Source organism: Plecotus auritus (assembly GCF_963455305.1).
Source record: "Plecotus auritus genome assembly, chromosome: 3".
In the NCBI taxonomy this organism is placed as follows: domain Eukaryota; kingdom Metazoa; phylum Chordata; class Mammalia; order Chiroptera; family Vespertilionidae; genus Plecotus; species Plecotus auritus.
Window position 1 is genome coordinate 135909555 of NC_137772.1, and position 12838 is coordinate 135922392.

Sequence of the window (12838 nt, forward strand, 5' to 3'; positions counted from 1 at the left end):
GACTGAAAATAGCCCTTCCTTAACTTCTATGCTGTTACTGTCCTGCCAAACATTTGACATTTACTGTCCTTTTGTTAACTGTCTTTCTATATCCCATTGAGATTTGGAAAACAAGCTCTGAAGCCAGACTGAATAGAGCCCAATAGCCTGGATTTCCATCTTGGCTCTGCCATTTGCTAACTTTGATTATACTCTTAAGTGGCCACTCTTACTTCTTTTCCTCATTTGTAAAATGGGTATGAAGAATAAAAAGTTAATGATACATGTGAGCACTTAAGTCAGTGTTTGGCACTGTTAGTTTTTATTATTACTTGGACTTCTATTGATTTTCTTGCATATCTGGGAATAGTACTTGATAATTGCATAGAAACCCTGACTTAAAGGAATTTACAGACTAATGCTGGGAAGGGAAGGAAAAGAAAGACAGAGTACAATATAACATGATGTGTTCAGTAGGGCAGAATAATTGCGGGGGGGTGGGGGGCGCGGAGGAGGGTGAAGGGGGAGAGACAAAGAAATCAAGGAATTCAGCCTAACAGTTTTCCTTGTTAAAGGCACAGTTTATTAGTAGGATTTTCAGATATTTGTCCATTGTGGGTCATTGGAATAATCTTAAGTGCCATTCCTGGGTTGGAAGTTAACCAACTAACACAGCAGATATATAGTAATCCTTCTCATCAGCTCTGTGTGGTACCTAAGCATGCATGCATTTACTCATTGAACAAACATTTATAGCACTTAACACCACCATATGCTAGCTGGAGTTGCCATCTTCAAATAGTTTAGGGTCTGACAAGTAAACCAACAATTATTGTGATAGTTTTAGGAGTTGTGGTAATGCACAGTAAACTGGAAGTACAGGGGAGACAGTTCAGGTCTGAGAAACAATTTGGTTAGATACTTAGCCTTTTGGAAGTCCCTCTCTGACTTCCACGTCTCCTTTCTTTTCATGAACTTCACAGGAGCATTGATCTGATTTTGGGATGAGGGGGTAAATTAGAACATAGCAATTTCTAGCCCATGTTGTCCTATTCTGTCTCTTGGAATACAGGATACTTTCCTGTTCAAGTTAGTGAATTAGGGTAAAATAACTTTTATGAGTGTCAGTTTTTTCATTTGCAAAGGAAATGGGGTTGAAATAAGTAGATGTTGTCTAATGTCCACTAGGGGGTAGTGTGGACTGTAAAAATTAAAATTAGTCCTCAACCCTTACACCTTATTTTATCATGAGGTTGTTTTGTTTTAGTTAATTTTTGTCCAAGCATTTTTTGAATTGCTACAAATATTTTCAGATACCGTCTTGTGACTAACAAACAAAAGCAAATATACTCATCTCTGTTACAGTGATTCAGATGTGCTGACATATTTGTATAGAATTTTTTTGAGGGGGAAATAGTGATAATTTAAAGTTTTTCTAACAAATGTTTCTCACTATATAAGCTAAGTTCTTCTTAATGACCTCTAAGTAACTTCATTATAGCAGGATTGTTTTGTGGTTTAACTAGTAGCTACTAGCCCCACGTGGCTATTGAGCAGTTGAAATGTGGTTAGTTCGAGTTGAAGTGCTGTAAGTATAAATTACACATGGTATTTTGAATGCTTATATTGATTACATGTTGAAGTTATACTATTTTGAATTACCTATCTTTTTACTTTATAATGTGACAGTTAGAAAATGTAAAATATGTGGCTTGCATTATATTTTTGTTGGATAACACTGCTATAGAGTAAAGCATTCATCAATCATTTCTGTCATGGTGTACCTCTAGCTGGCCTTATGACTTATAAGTAAGTAGTATAGTTAGGAAATTGAGGACAACTTTGGTTCTCTTTCTAATCCCAACCAGAATACATACAGTCAATTCTATAATGAGATATATATGTTCCTAAAATTCATTGTGTTAAGCAAAGTTGTGTTATCAAAAAATGTTAGGGGTGTTCAGAAACGTCATTGGTAACATTTTAAAAATGCCCACTCACATATACAGGGTGAACTTCTAGATACTTTCAAATAGTTTACAGTTGTGTATATAATGAAAATTTGACTTTTGCTTTATTTGTAATGGAGCCCCTGATTGTTAATATTTTAGAATCATTTAAAAGATGTAGTCACAGAGGTTGGAGTAGACAGAGTAGGTATCATTGAGGCATCTCTCAATTTTGACTTATTTTTATGATAAAATTAATTATTGATTGAGTCAGCTCTTGGATGAGATGAACTAAAATATCTACATTTGGCATTATATTAGTCATATATTGCAGTTTCGTTTCAGAGAATATTTTTTATTTTACTTTTATTTTTGTTGACACTATTATAGATGTCACCATCTCTCCCCCTAACCCCTACCCCTTTGCCCACCTCCACCCAGCTCCTGCCCCCCTTTCCCTCTGCCCATCACCATACACTATTGTCTGTGTCTATGGATTATGCATATATGTTCTTTGGCTAATCCCTCCACCTTTTTTTCAGAATATTTTAAATGGAGAACAACCTAATTGCTATACAGATGATATGATGGGTATATATATTAGTTATAAACTGGACCAACTTTTCTTACATGAAATTACTATTCTTTCTAAAACTGGTAATTGTTTACCTAAAATGTCACTGTACTTAATTCAATCATTACCTTACAAAATGTATGAGAAATCTATTTCTCACAGGTCTGGAGGCTGGGAGTCCGAGATCATGGTGCTACCATGCTTGGAGGAGGGCCCTGCCCTTTTCTGCATTGCAGATTTTTCATTGTATCCTCATCTGGCAGCAAGGGCCACCAATTATTAATGAACTTAAAAATGGGAAAAGTACTAGTTAATGGGGTTTAGTTGACAAGTGTTGTAGTGTACTTTAGTATAATTCTGAGATTTGCTTTTCCAGTCACAATAAATCTGTTGATAATCAGATCAGTTTGATATTTCTTTTTTTTTTTTTAATATATTTTATTGATATTCTACAGAGAGGAAGGGAGAGGGATAGAGAGCTAGAAACATCGATGAGAGAGAAACATCGATCAGCTGCCTCCTGCACACCTCCCACTGGGGATGTGCCCGCAACCAAGGTACATGCCCTTGACCGGAATCGAACCCGGGACCCTTCAGTCCACAGGCCGACGCTCTATCCACTGAGCCAAACCGGTTTCGGCTGATATTTCTTTTTAAAGTATTTGCAACATGAACTGTTGTATACTTTCTGTGAGATGGGACAGTTTTCCTTGAGACAATCTTGTTGCCACTTAAATCCATACTCTGTGTACTTCCTTTTCTACTTTTTTAAAAATATATTTTTATTGATTTCAGAGAGGAAGGGAGAGGGAAAGAAACATCAATGATTAGAGAGAATCATTAATCAGCTGCCTCCTACAAAGCCCCCTAGTACAGTGGTCGGCAAACTCATTAGTCAACAGAGCGGCAAACCGCGGCTTGCCCTAGTACAATTGCGGTGTGCCTGGAGCAGGAATTGAACTGTGACCTCCTGATTCATAGGTTGACACTCAACCACTAAGCCACACTGGCTGGGCAGTTTTTCTACTTCTTGGTAATAAATTTTCTTAACATAGTCTACAGTGCTTTCTGCTGCATGACTTATGCTCGGTTCTACTGGGATTCAGTTTTAGGATTACAAAATGCAACTAAGGGTTATTCTGTTTTCATTAAAACAAATGCTGTTACTTAATAAATCTTGAAATTTGTTAAATTGTGTTTTGTTCTTAACCTACATTCCTTTTTAGTTGGTTATATAAGATTATGGCCTTCTTATATGATCCATTTGTCAAGTCCTTTACAATGTTGTTATTTCATTTGATCTTCATAGCAACTCTGCATGAGAAGTAATGTTAACTGTACAGATGAAGCTGAGACTCTGAGAAATGTAAATTACTTGCTCAAAAATATAGTTAAGTAAACAACGCAGTTAGGAATTTGAACTTGTTACTTCTAGACTTGAAGAAATCATACTGTATTTCACTGTCTTTCTACCAAAGAGAAATATAAAACTAGAAGGTGTTCTACAGTTAACCCTGTGTTGAATAGTAGCAGGAAGGATTTTATTCCTATCTAGTTTTTGCCTTTTTAGGGGAGGGAAATCAACACCAACTTCTGTGGGTGAGACTTGTCCATTTAGTTTGGATTTTATTCTTTTTCCCTCCTATAATTATGCTGTGGGTTATTTGACTACAGTGCCATGTAGTCAAGTAATTATGCACCTCTTTATTGTATCAAAGTCCATTAGAACTTGAGAGCATATCAAACTATTTCAAAAAGTCTTCCATACCTAAAAGCTTATTCTAGAATGTGTTCCAATTAAATCTTAACATTTGATCAAGCCACGTGAAATGTTTAATACATACATTTTTTTAGAAAGCCCATCTGATTTTGAGGGTGAACTGAAGATGAAATGATTGCTGTATCTATCTCGCTGACAGTGTATTGAGAGTGATGTTGAAGCTATTTTGGGGTATGATCTTGGAGGCCCTTCTGGCAGCTTTTTATAGCTTTGAACAGAGCTGCTACTATTTTGTGTAATCAGGGAGTGGTGTTTTGGGGCTCTTGGAACTCAGCTTTATCTTTATTTCCAGTTTTACTCTTTATGACGTTCTAAAAATATGAAGACCTGGGGCAAAACAAAAGGATAGAAGTGAGAGGTCAAAATAAAAGGAATTTTAGCATCCAGTTAAAAAGACCAGCCTCTTTTGTTCTGGCTGCATATTGGAGGACTTCCCAAGATGAGAGAGGCTTCATTATTGGCCTCTTGAGATTTTTAATGTTCTAAAAAATGTTTTACTTTAAACCTAAAGAACATTTTCCTGAATGTGGTTTACAGTATTTTAGCTTTCATTTACCCTTGCATTGCCACAATTAAAACAAAATCTAGTCTTGAATTAAAGTACTAAAGGCATTACTTTAAATGGCTATGGCTTTAACACATTCCGAGGAAAGAGTTGATTTTATATTGCATCTTGTGACTTTCAGTATATGACTGCTGACAGGTTTTTTGTGTTTTTTTTTTAGTGTATGAACTGTAGGCTGTAGAATGAAATGGTATAAGATGTATAATTTTTTTAAAAAACAAAAGCAGTGTAAATATAAGTGTTCGCATTCATTTTTTTATACCTAAAAGCATAGGTTTAGTAGTGTTCTAAATGTTTATTATTACATTTTGCCTATTCAAAATGTTGAAAATCTATTACTAATATATATAATACACATACTATTGTCAGTTTGTATATTGAATGTTAACACTTTTCTGGGTAGAAATAATTTATAAATAGACGTTAGATTATTTCTTCCCACACCTGAAATTATCCTTTTGTTTTCTGCCTATGAAGTGCACATCCTGCTGTGAATAACACTGCTTAAATGTTAAAGATGAAATTCTCGCCCTGCTGGCATGGCTCAGTGGTTGAGCATCGACTATGAATCAGAAGGTCATGGTTCGATTCCTGGTCAGGGCACATGCCTGGGTTGTGGGCCTGATCCACAGTGGGAGGTGTGCAGGAGGTAGCCAATCAGTGATTCTCTCTCATCATTGATGTTTCTATCTGTCCCTCTCCCTTTCTCTGAAATAAAAATATATTTTAAAAAGAAGATGACATTCTGAGTTTATTCCTTGTTCTTTATAATATCAAACAGATCCACAATTCAAGTATTTATTGTACATCTATGGTATAGGCACTCTTTCAAATGCTGAGGAATAAAGCAGTAAATAAACCATGCAAATCTCTCCTTTTATGGCACTTTTATTTCTATTTAAATGATATATATGTAATATGTTAGTAGTGCTGAGGAGATAAAGTAGGGGAGCAAGGATAGGGAGGATTTAGGATAAGGTAATATGGGGTTTTTGCGGCTTTAATCATGGAGATTTTACTGAGAAAACACATTAGAATGAAGATCTTAGGAGCTGAGGAAGTAAGCCATATAGAAATTTGGAAAGAAGAGCAAATGCAAAGCCCCTGAGGGAGGAGTGTGCCTAGCAGGATGAAGAACTACAAAGTAGCTAGTCTGGCTGGAACAAAGCGGGTGAGGTTGGGGGTAAGGTGTGGAAAGCATAGCTGAAGATGAGTGAAAGGATCATTTAAAGCCTCTTGGGGGGGTGTATTATAATGACTGGGTATATTTCAAAGTTCAAGCTAACAAAATTTGTTGATCAGGTTAAGTGTGTGGGGTATGAAGGAAAAGGTGGATCAGTTGGAATGATGGGTGTGTGGTTAACTGACATGAGGAAGGCTTTGCGAGTAAGGAACAGGTTGAAGGTGACAGTCATGCTAAGTTTGGGATGCTTATTAGACATTTGAAAGGAGCTGTCAAGCAGGCGGTTATGGATAGAAGAGGCAAGCTGGGTATAGATTTGTGCGGCATGTGATTTTGGAGAAACTTCAAGTACAGAGTGTATTTAGTATAAATTGATTGTGCTACATGAGATCACTACGGAAATGTATAGACAGGGAAGAAGCCCTAGGATAGAGCCCTGGCACACTTCAGCTTTAGGGTGTTGGGGCAGTTAGGGAGGAATCAGCTAGGAGGTTGCTGCCAGACAAATCTGAAAAGAGCGCCCAGAGAGTTGTGGCTACAGGAAGCTAGATAAAGCCTTGCGAGGAGGCCTAGACAGCTGGGTAAGATGTTATATTTAGGTCAAGAAAAATGAAGATTAAAACATTGGTCATTTGATTTAACCATGTGGGGAATCATTGGTGACTTTAATAAGCAGGTAAGTGCCTAAGCCTGATTGGAGAATTGTGTTCAAGATAGGAGGGGAACCCTAACCAGTTTGGCTCAGTGGATAGAGCGTCGGCCTGCGGACTGAAGGGTCCCAGGTTCGATTCCAGTCAAGGGCATGTACCTTGGTTGCAGGCGCATCCTCAGTGGGGGGTGTGCAGGAGGCAGCTGATCGATGTTTCTCTCTCATCGATGTTTCTGGCTCTCTATCCCTCTCCCTTCCTCTCTGTAAAAATCAATAATAAAAAAAAAGATAGGAGGGGAGAGATTGGAAACAAGGAGGTATAGATAACTTGGAAGAGGAGTGAAGTCATGAGGCAGTAGCTGGTAGGGAGTCAGGTCAAAGTCAGATTCTTCTCTTACTGGGAGAAACCACAGCAAGTTTGTACAGTTTAGGGAAAGACCCACTAAAAGGGGAAAGACATGATTTAGGAGAGGAAAGAGATGCTAGCAGCCGTGGGCAAACTACGGCCCGCAGGCCGGATCCGGCCCGTTCGGCTGTTCTATCTGGCCCGCGGAGCCGAAAGAGCGGAGGGTTCTCTTGCTCTCCCCTCCGCTCCTTTACTTTGAATTTATATTAGTTCACACAAACACTCCATCCATGCTTTTGTTCCGGCCCTCTGGTCCAATTTAAGAACTCATTGTGGCCCTCGAGTCAAAAAGTTTGCCCACCCCTGTGAGCAATGTCCTTGAGTAGATGAGGAGTTAAGATCTAGATTTTTTTTTTTTAAATATATTTTATTGATAATTTACAGAGAGGAAGGAAGAGGAATAGAGAGCTAGAAACATCGATGAGAGAGAAACATCTATCAGCTGCCTCCTGCACACCTCCCACTGGGGATGTGCCTGCAACTAAGGTACATGCCCTTGACGGGAATCGAACCCGGGACCCTTCAGTCCGCAGGCCGACGCTCTATCCACTGAGCCAAACCGGTTTTGGCAAGATCTAGTTCTTAAGAGGAGAGGTTGGCCTTAGCCCAGAGTGATAGTCATTTCATCCATAGTGACAGGAGAAAAGGCAGAGCACAAATTTAGGGAGGTGTACAAATGCTACAGAGGAAACTTCAGGAAGTTTTGGTTTTCTCATGAACTATTGAAAGCAGAGTCATCAGCCAAAAGTGAGGATGAAAATGGAGATGTCAGAGGTTTGGAGCGAGGAGGAAGAATGTTAGTTTTTTTCCGAGGGAGAAAGATGGAAAACTAATATGATAGTTGGGGACCAGTAAGGGTCCCTTTAAGTTTCATCAGTCTTAGAGACTTAATTCGCATGGTTGTATGTTATATTTCTCTAGACCTGATTAGGAGGGGAGATTTTCAGTGGCTTTAAAACTAATTTTACTTTTTAAACAACTTGGTTTTGGTAGAGTTTGAAAGGGCAAGTTGCCTTAGCTATGTGGTAATCCTAGTGTTATTTCTCTCTTCTCCCCTCTCCTTCTAAGTATAAAATCAGTTTCATTAGTCTAATTTATCATCAACATATTTGTAGACATTGTACCTGGAATGTATATGTCACCAGCATTTACTTGCAGTTGCATTAGCTGACTGATCATTTGGATGGCCTTTTCTGTGAACTTGGGGTTTTTTACATAAAAACCCCATCAGGAGATAGGAAAGGTTCAGTTGTGTTCAATTTTAAGAGATGAGCTTTCTAATTTTTATATAGGTGTTTAACTAAATGACATTTGTTTCACAAATGTGTTACGTTTTTCTGTTGTAGGAAACCCAGCGTTTGCTGGCAGAACCAGTTCCCGGCATTAAAGCAGAACCAGATGAGAGCAACGCCCGTTATTTTCATGTGGTCATTGCTGGCCCCCAGGATTCCCCCTTTGAGGGAGGGACTTTTAAACTTGAACTATTCCTTCCAGAAGAATACCCAATGGCAGCACCTAAAGTACGTTTCATGACCAAAATTTATCATCCTAATGTAGACAAGTTGGGAAGAATATGTTTAGATATTTTGAAAGGTAAGTGTTACCTTTATCATTATGCACCATTAAGATTTCTTCATTTTGTCTTAGGCATTCCATATTGAGAATCTGTACATTATAATCTTGCCTTATCCAAAGACCACGGAGGTCTGTGGGAGGGCAGTGCAGTAGTTCTGGGGCTTGGTTTTCCTGTTTGATCATTCTGGTCCTGTTGCCTTCATAGATAAGTGGTCCCCAGCACTGCAGATTCGCACAGTTCTGCTATCGATCCAGGCTTTGTTAAGTGCTCCCAATCCAGATGACCCATTAGCAAATGATGTAGCGGAGCAATGGAAGACCAACGAAGCCCAAGCCATAGAAACAGGTATTTAATATTCATTCTCTTTTACACCATCTCCACTTTTTAAACATACCTGTGCTACCTTTAAAAAAACTTCTTTTAGAGTCTTAACAAGAAAAAGGAAATATATATTAAAGGGAATAAATCAGATCCTGCTTATAATATGTAAATAAATACCTCTTAACAAAAGATCTTCACGCTCCATCTTATGACCTACTTACTACGTGACCCCCAAGTTTAAAGACAACATGTAATTGGGAGATCTTGGACTCTTGTGTAACCACGCCTAATTTAACAAATACTGAGTGTCTACCATTCATCTAGCAAATACACAAAGGTAATGGAAAACTTTTGAACTCTTTGAGTTGTTTTTGCAAGCCATTTGATTAAATTACATTGGTTTATGTAGCTAGGGACTTTGAAATCAATAAGCTTTTTCTACAGATTATAACAGAATTAGTGGGGGACATTATATATTTAGAAATGAAGGTGACAAAAGGAGATAATTCTTTTCATCCTGTTGAATTTTGTAGAACTTTTGGTAATTAAACATATACTAGTAGACAATCTTTCTGCCCTGGTCCAGATTATGAAAAATGGCATGAATTTAAGAGATAATAACATGATATTACCATAATTAATATCAGAGTGTTGCTTACTTTTTATAGAGCTTGGAAAGTAACATTGAACTAAGTAAAATAATTGCATGTTTGTTTTTGTCTACAGCTAGAGCATGGACTAGGCTATATGCCATGAATAATATTTAAATCGATCTGATCATCAAGTGTGCATCACTTCTCCTGTTCTGCCAAGACTTCTTCCTTTTTTGTTTGCATTTAATGGACACAGTCTTAGAAACATTACAGAATAAAAGCCCAGACATCTTCAGTCCTTTGGTGATTAAATGCACATTAGCAAATCTCTGTCTTGTCCTGATTCACTGTTATAAAGCATGAGCAGAGGCTAGAAGTACCATCTGGACAGTTGTGAAACGTTTAAAAGCAGTGACCCCTCTCTGCTTTTATTCATTTCTCCCCATCATGGTTTAAGTATAAAGCACTGTGAATGAAGGTAGTTGTCAGGGTTAGCTGCAGGGGTGTGGGTGTTTTTTTTGAGGGGGTAAGTAGTTTAATTTTAATTTTATGGGCTCCTTTCCCCCTTTTTATGGTGATCTAATTGCATTGGTTAAATGCAGCTAACCAGTTCTTTAGAATATGCTCTCTAGCCAAGTCTAACTTTATTTAGATGCTGTAGGTGGACAAGCTTGATTGTTTGAACCAAAATGGGAACATTAAACAAACACCATGGCCCTCACAAATAACATTGTGACTTTGCTGTCAAATGTAGAATCCCCCCTTCAAGAAAAGCTTGTGACCATTTTGTATGGCTTGTCTGGAAACTTCTGTAAATCTTATGTTTTAGTAAAATATTTTTTGTTATTCTACTTTGCCTTTGTACAGTTTATTTTACTGTGTTTATTTCATTTTCCCAATGTGACAATTGTATTTAAAATTAAAACTAGTGAAATATTGTTTTGGTGTTAACCATCTGACAAGTTGAATGGTAAGAGGTGGATTATGCCAGTTTCTTTCCACTGATGCAAATTTGTGTTATGATATCACTGAATGGAGTATTTTTAAATTGGCCCTAAGCATGCATAAAACATCCATATCTTAACATTTTTTTACCTCCTTGAAATTTGAAATAAATGTGTTTGTGTTGTCTGATTAGCTAGATGAGCATTGGTGTCTTGCCACAATGTTTGAAAATTACTGTACATGAGAGTCCCAGCAAATCAGCAGTGTGACTGACTTTGTGTAGGACTTTCCCATGTTGTGCCACATTTGTGACAGGCATTTGGGTTATGACCCTTTCCTTAGTTCTTGTCTTAAAACTTCATGTAATCACTGATGGGTGTTATTAGGAAACACCAATCTGATAAGCATTTGGGATTTGCTGAGACATTTGAGTCTTCCTTGTAGACCCAATGAGCAAATCTTAAGCTACCAGTTTGCAGAAGTATCATCAGAAAGGCTTCATTTGAGAGTGTCAAATTCTCAGTTACTTATTCTTATATTTATCCCTCTACTATTTGCTATGGGAGCTCTTTTTATTCTTTAACTTGATATTCAGTAATTATTTTCATCATTGACAAGAGTCCTGTGCCCCACAAAACTGTTCTTTCCCACACCTCTCCATATCTAATTCTGATTGTTGTTATTTTGAAGTCATCAATGTAGCCAGTCCTAAGTATGTATATGTTAACCTACGGGTTGGAACCCTTATCTCCTGCAGTTTCAAGGTAATGGATATTGTAGCCCATCTGAATTTCCCCCACTTTTAATCTCGTAACTTTTGGAGTTTCTTCAGAATGTGGTGTATTTTATTGTGCTCCTATGTAAGATGAAGAATTATCTATTAAAATTACATTTTCAACATACAAAAGTTTTTTATGACTGGTAACTGGTATCCTGCTGAGTAAATGCATTGCTTGGAAACAAATATAAGTTTAATTCAGAATAAAATTGTTCATAACCCGAATATTGTAAATTTAAAAACTATTCTTAGGCTATTTAGAGAGTGTTTTAGAACTAAGGAAATAATCTTATTCTGGGGCTAAAATGAATATTCAAGGTGGCACTGCTCATGATGATAGTTAGTCTCATATAGTGATTTATAATTCTAAAATTACACATTTAAATCTATTGCACTATAAAAATCTGTCTAAAATAGGACATGTCTACTAAGTTTGTAATAGAAGTACTGAAATGGAATAATTCAGTTTTCACTTCAAATATAAAAATTCCTAATGTCATGGCATCATGTTTTTTTTTTCCTTTGTAAATTTGATGAGTCCAGATTGTTTGGTAAAATCTGCTTTCTCAACCTTTGGATTGAAACAAGAGTCAGTGTGTTCACTGAGCTTTCAGAGGATTTCAGGGAGAGGCCTACGCAGGGTTTGCAGCTGTCTGGATTTTGGGCCTATTTTCCTTGGCCTCCACAGTGTGGTTGGTTAAACATTTTAAATTCAGTGCCAACATTTATAAAAATTGGGAGATTTTAATGAAAATCCAGAATTTTGGTAACTTGATCTTACTATCTGGCAACAAAGGACATGACCCACCTTTGCATGTCACTGGCTGGGAGGAAATGAGTGGCAGCCTTGTCCTCTTATCCAGTGGCTCTGCAGTTGGCTAAAGTCTCTCCTGCCTCCCAGCACACCTGCTTCTTTATACAGTCCTGTTTCCTTATAAGCCTTTGACTTTGTAACTCCTAAGCTTAAGGAAACAATTTATTGGACAAATAAAAGTCTTTAATGTGTGCTCAAGACCTGACTGCTTGTTGGGGATGATTAGAGCCTTTCTTTCCCTCATGGCCTTTTTAATCTAATGAGGGAGGACAATGGGTAAATAGTTGCAGCTGTCTTGGAGAAGGGAAATAAGTACTTGGGAAGGCTGTTGTTCTGGAGTCCAGCCAGTGAACACCTCCAGGCAGGGGGAACAGTATGTGCAAAGTCCTGGGAGCAAGAAGGAGAAGCTGCATATACCAGGTGTACCAGTTAATAATGTGGATTTTGTAATGAAAGGAAACACGATAATTTCACGAGAAACATCAACAGTGCTTTATACAAAGTAATGTCCATTGCTAGCTACACATTTCCCCCATCTTTCAGGTAATTTGTGGATACCATCCCAATAGAACTTTTCTTGTTTTGAGGCAAACCATTCAGAGACCCAATTTTCCACTTCTTCGTACGTTTTCAAGTGCTGCTCAGAAAGTGTGTGTGCCATCGATCAGAACAAGTGGCAATCTGAAGGAGCAAGGTCTGGTGAATACAGCGGGTGGGTTAATACTT

The 12838-nt window shown here is 37.7% G+C and overlaps 1 protein-coding gene across 2 annotated transcripts in view; it reads left to right on the forward strand.

Moving 5' to 3' along the window:
- UBE2N (ubiquitin conjugating enzyme E2 N) overlaps positions 1-10709 on the forward strand; it is a 44570-nt gene extending 33861 nt beyond the window's left edge. Inside the window, exons 2-4 of one of the 2 annotated variants that reach the window (XR_013960107.1) lie at positions 8432-8678; positions 8866-9319; positions 9709-10709. Coding sequence is in view for 1 of the 2 variants with exons in the window: in XM_080659756.1 (XP_080515882.1) it covers positions 8432-8678; positions 8866-9006; positions 9709-9749 (429 nt within the window). In the remaining variant the exon portion in view is untranslated. The remainder of the gene's footprint in view (positions 1-8431; positions 8679-8865; positions 9320-9708) is intronic. The other variant, XM_080659756.1, reaches the window with a different exon arrangement.
- The last annotated feature ends 2129 nt before the right edge of the window (positions 10710-12838 follow it).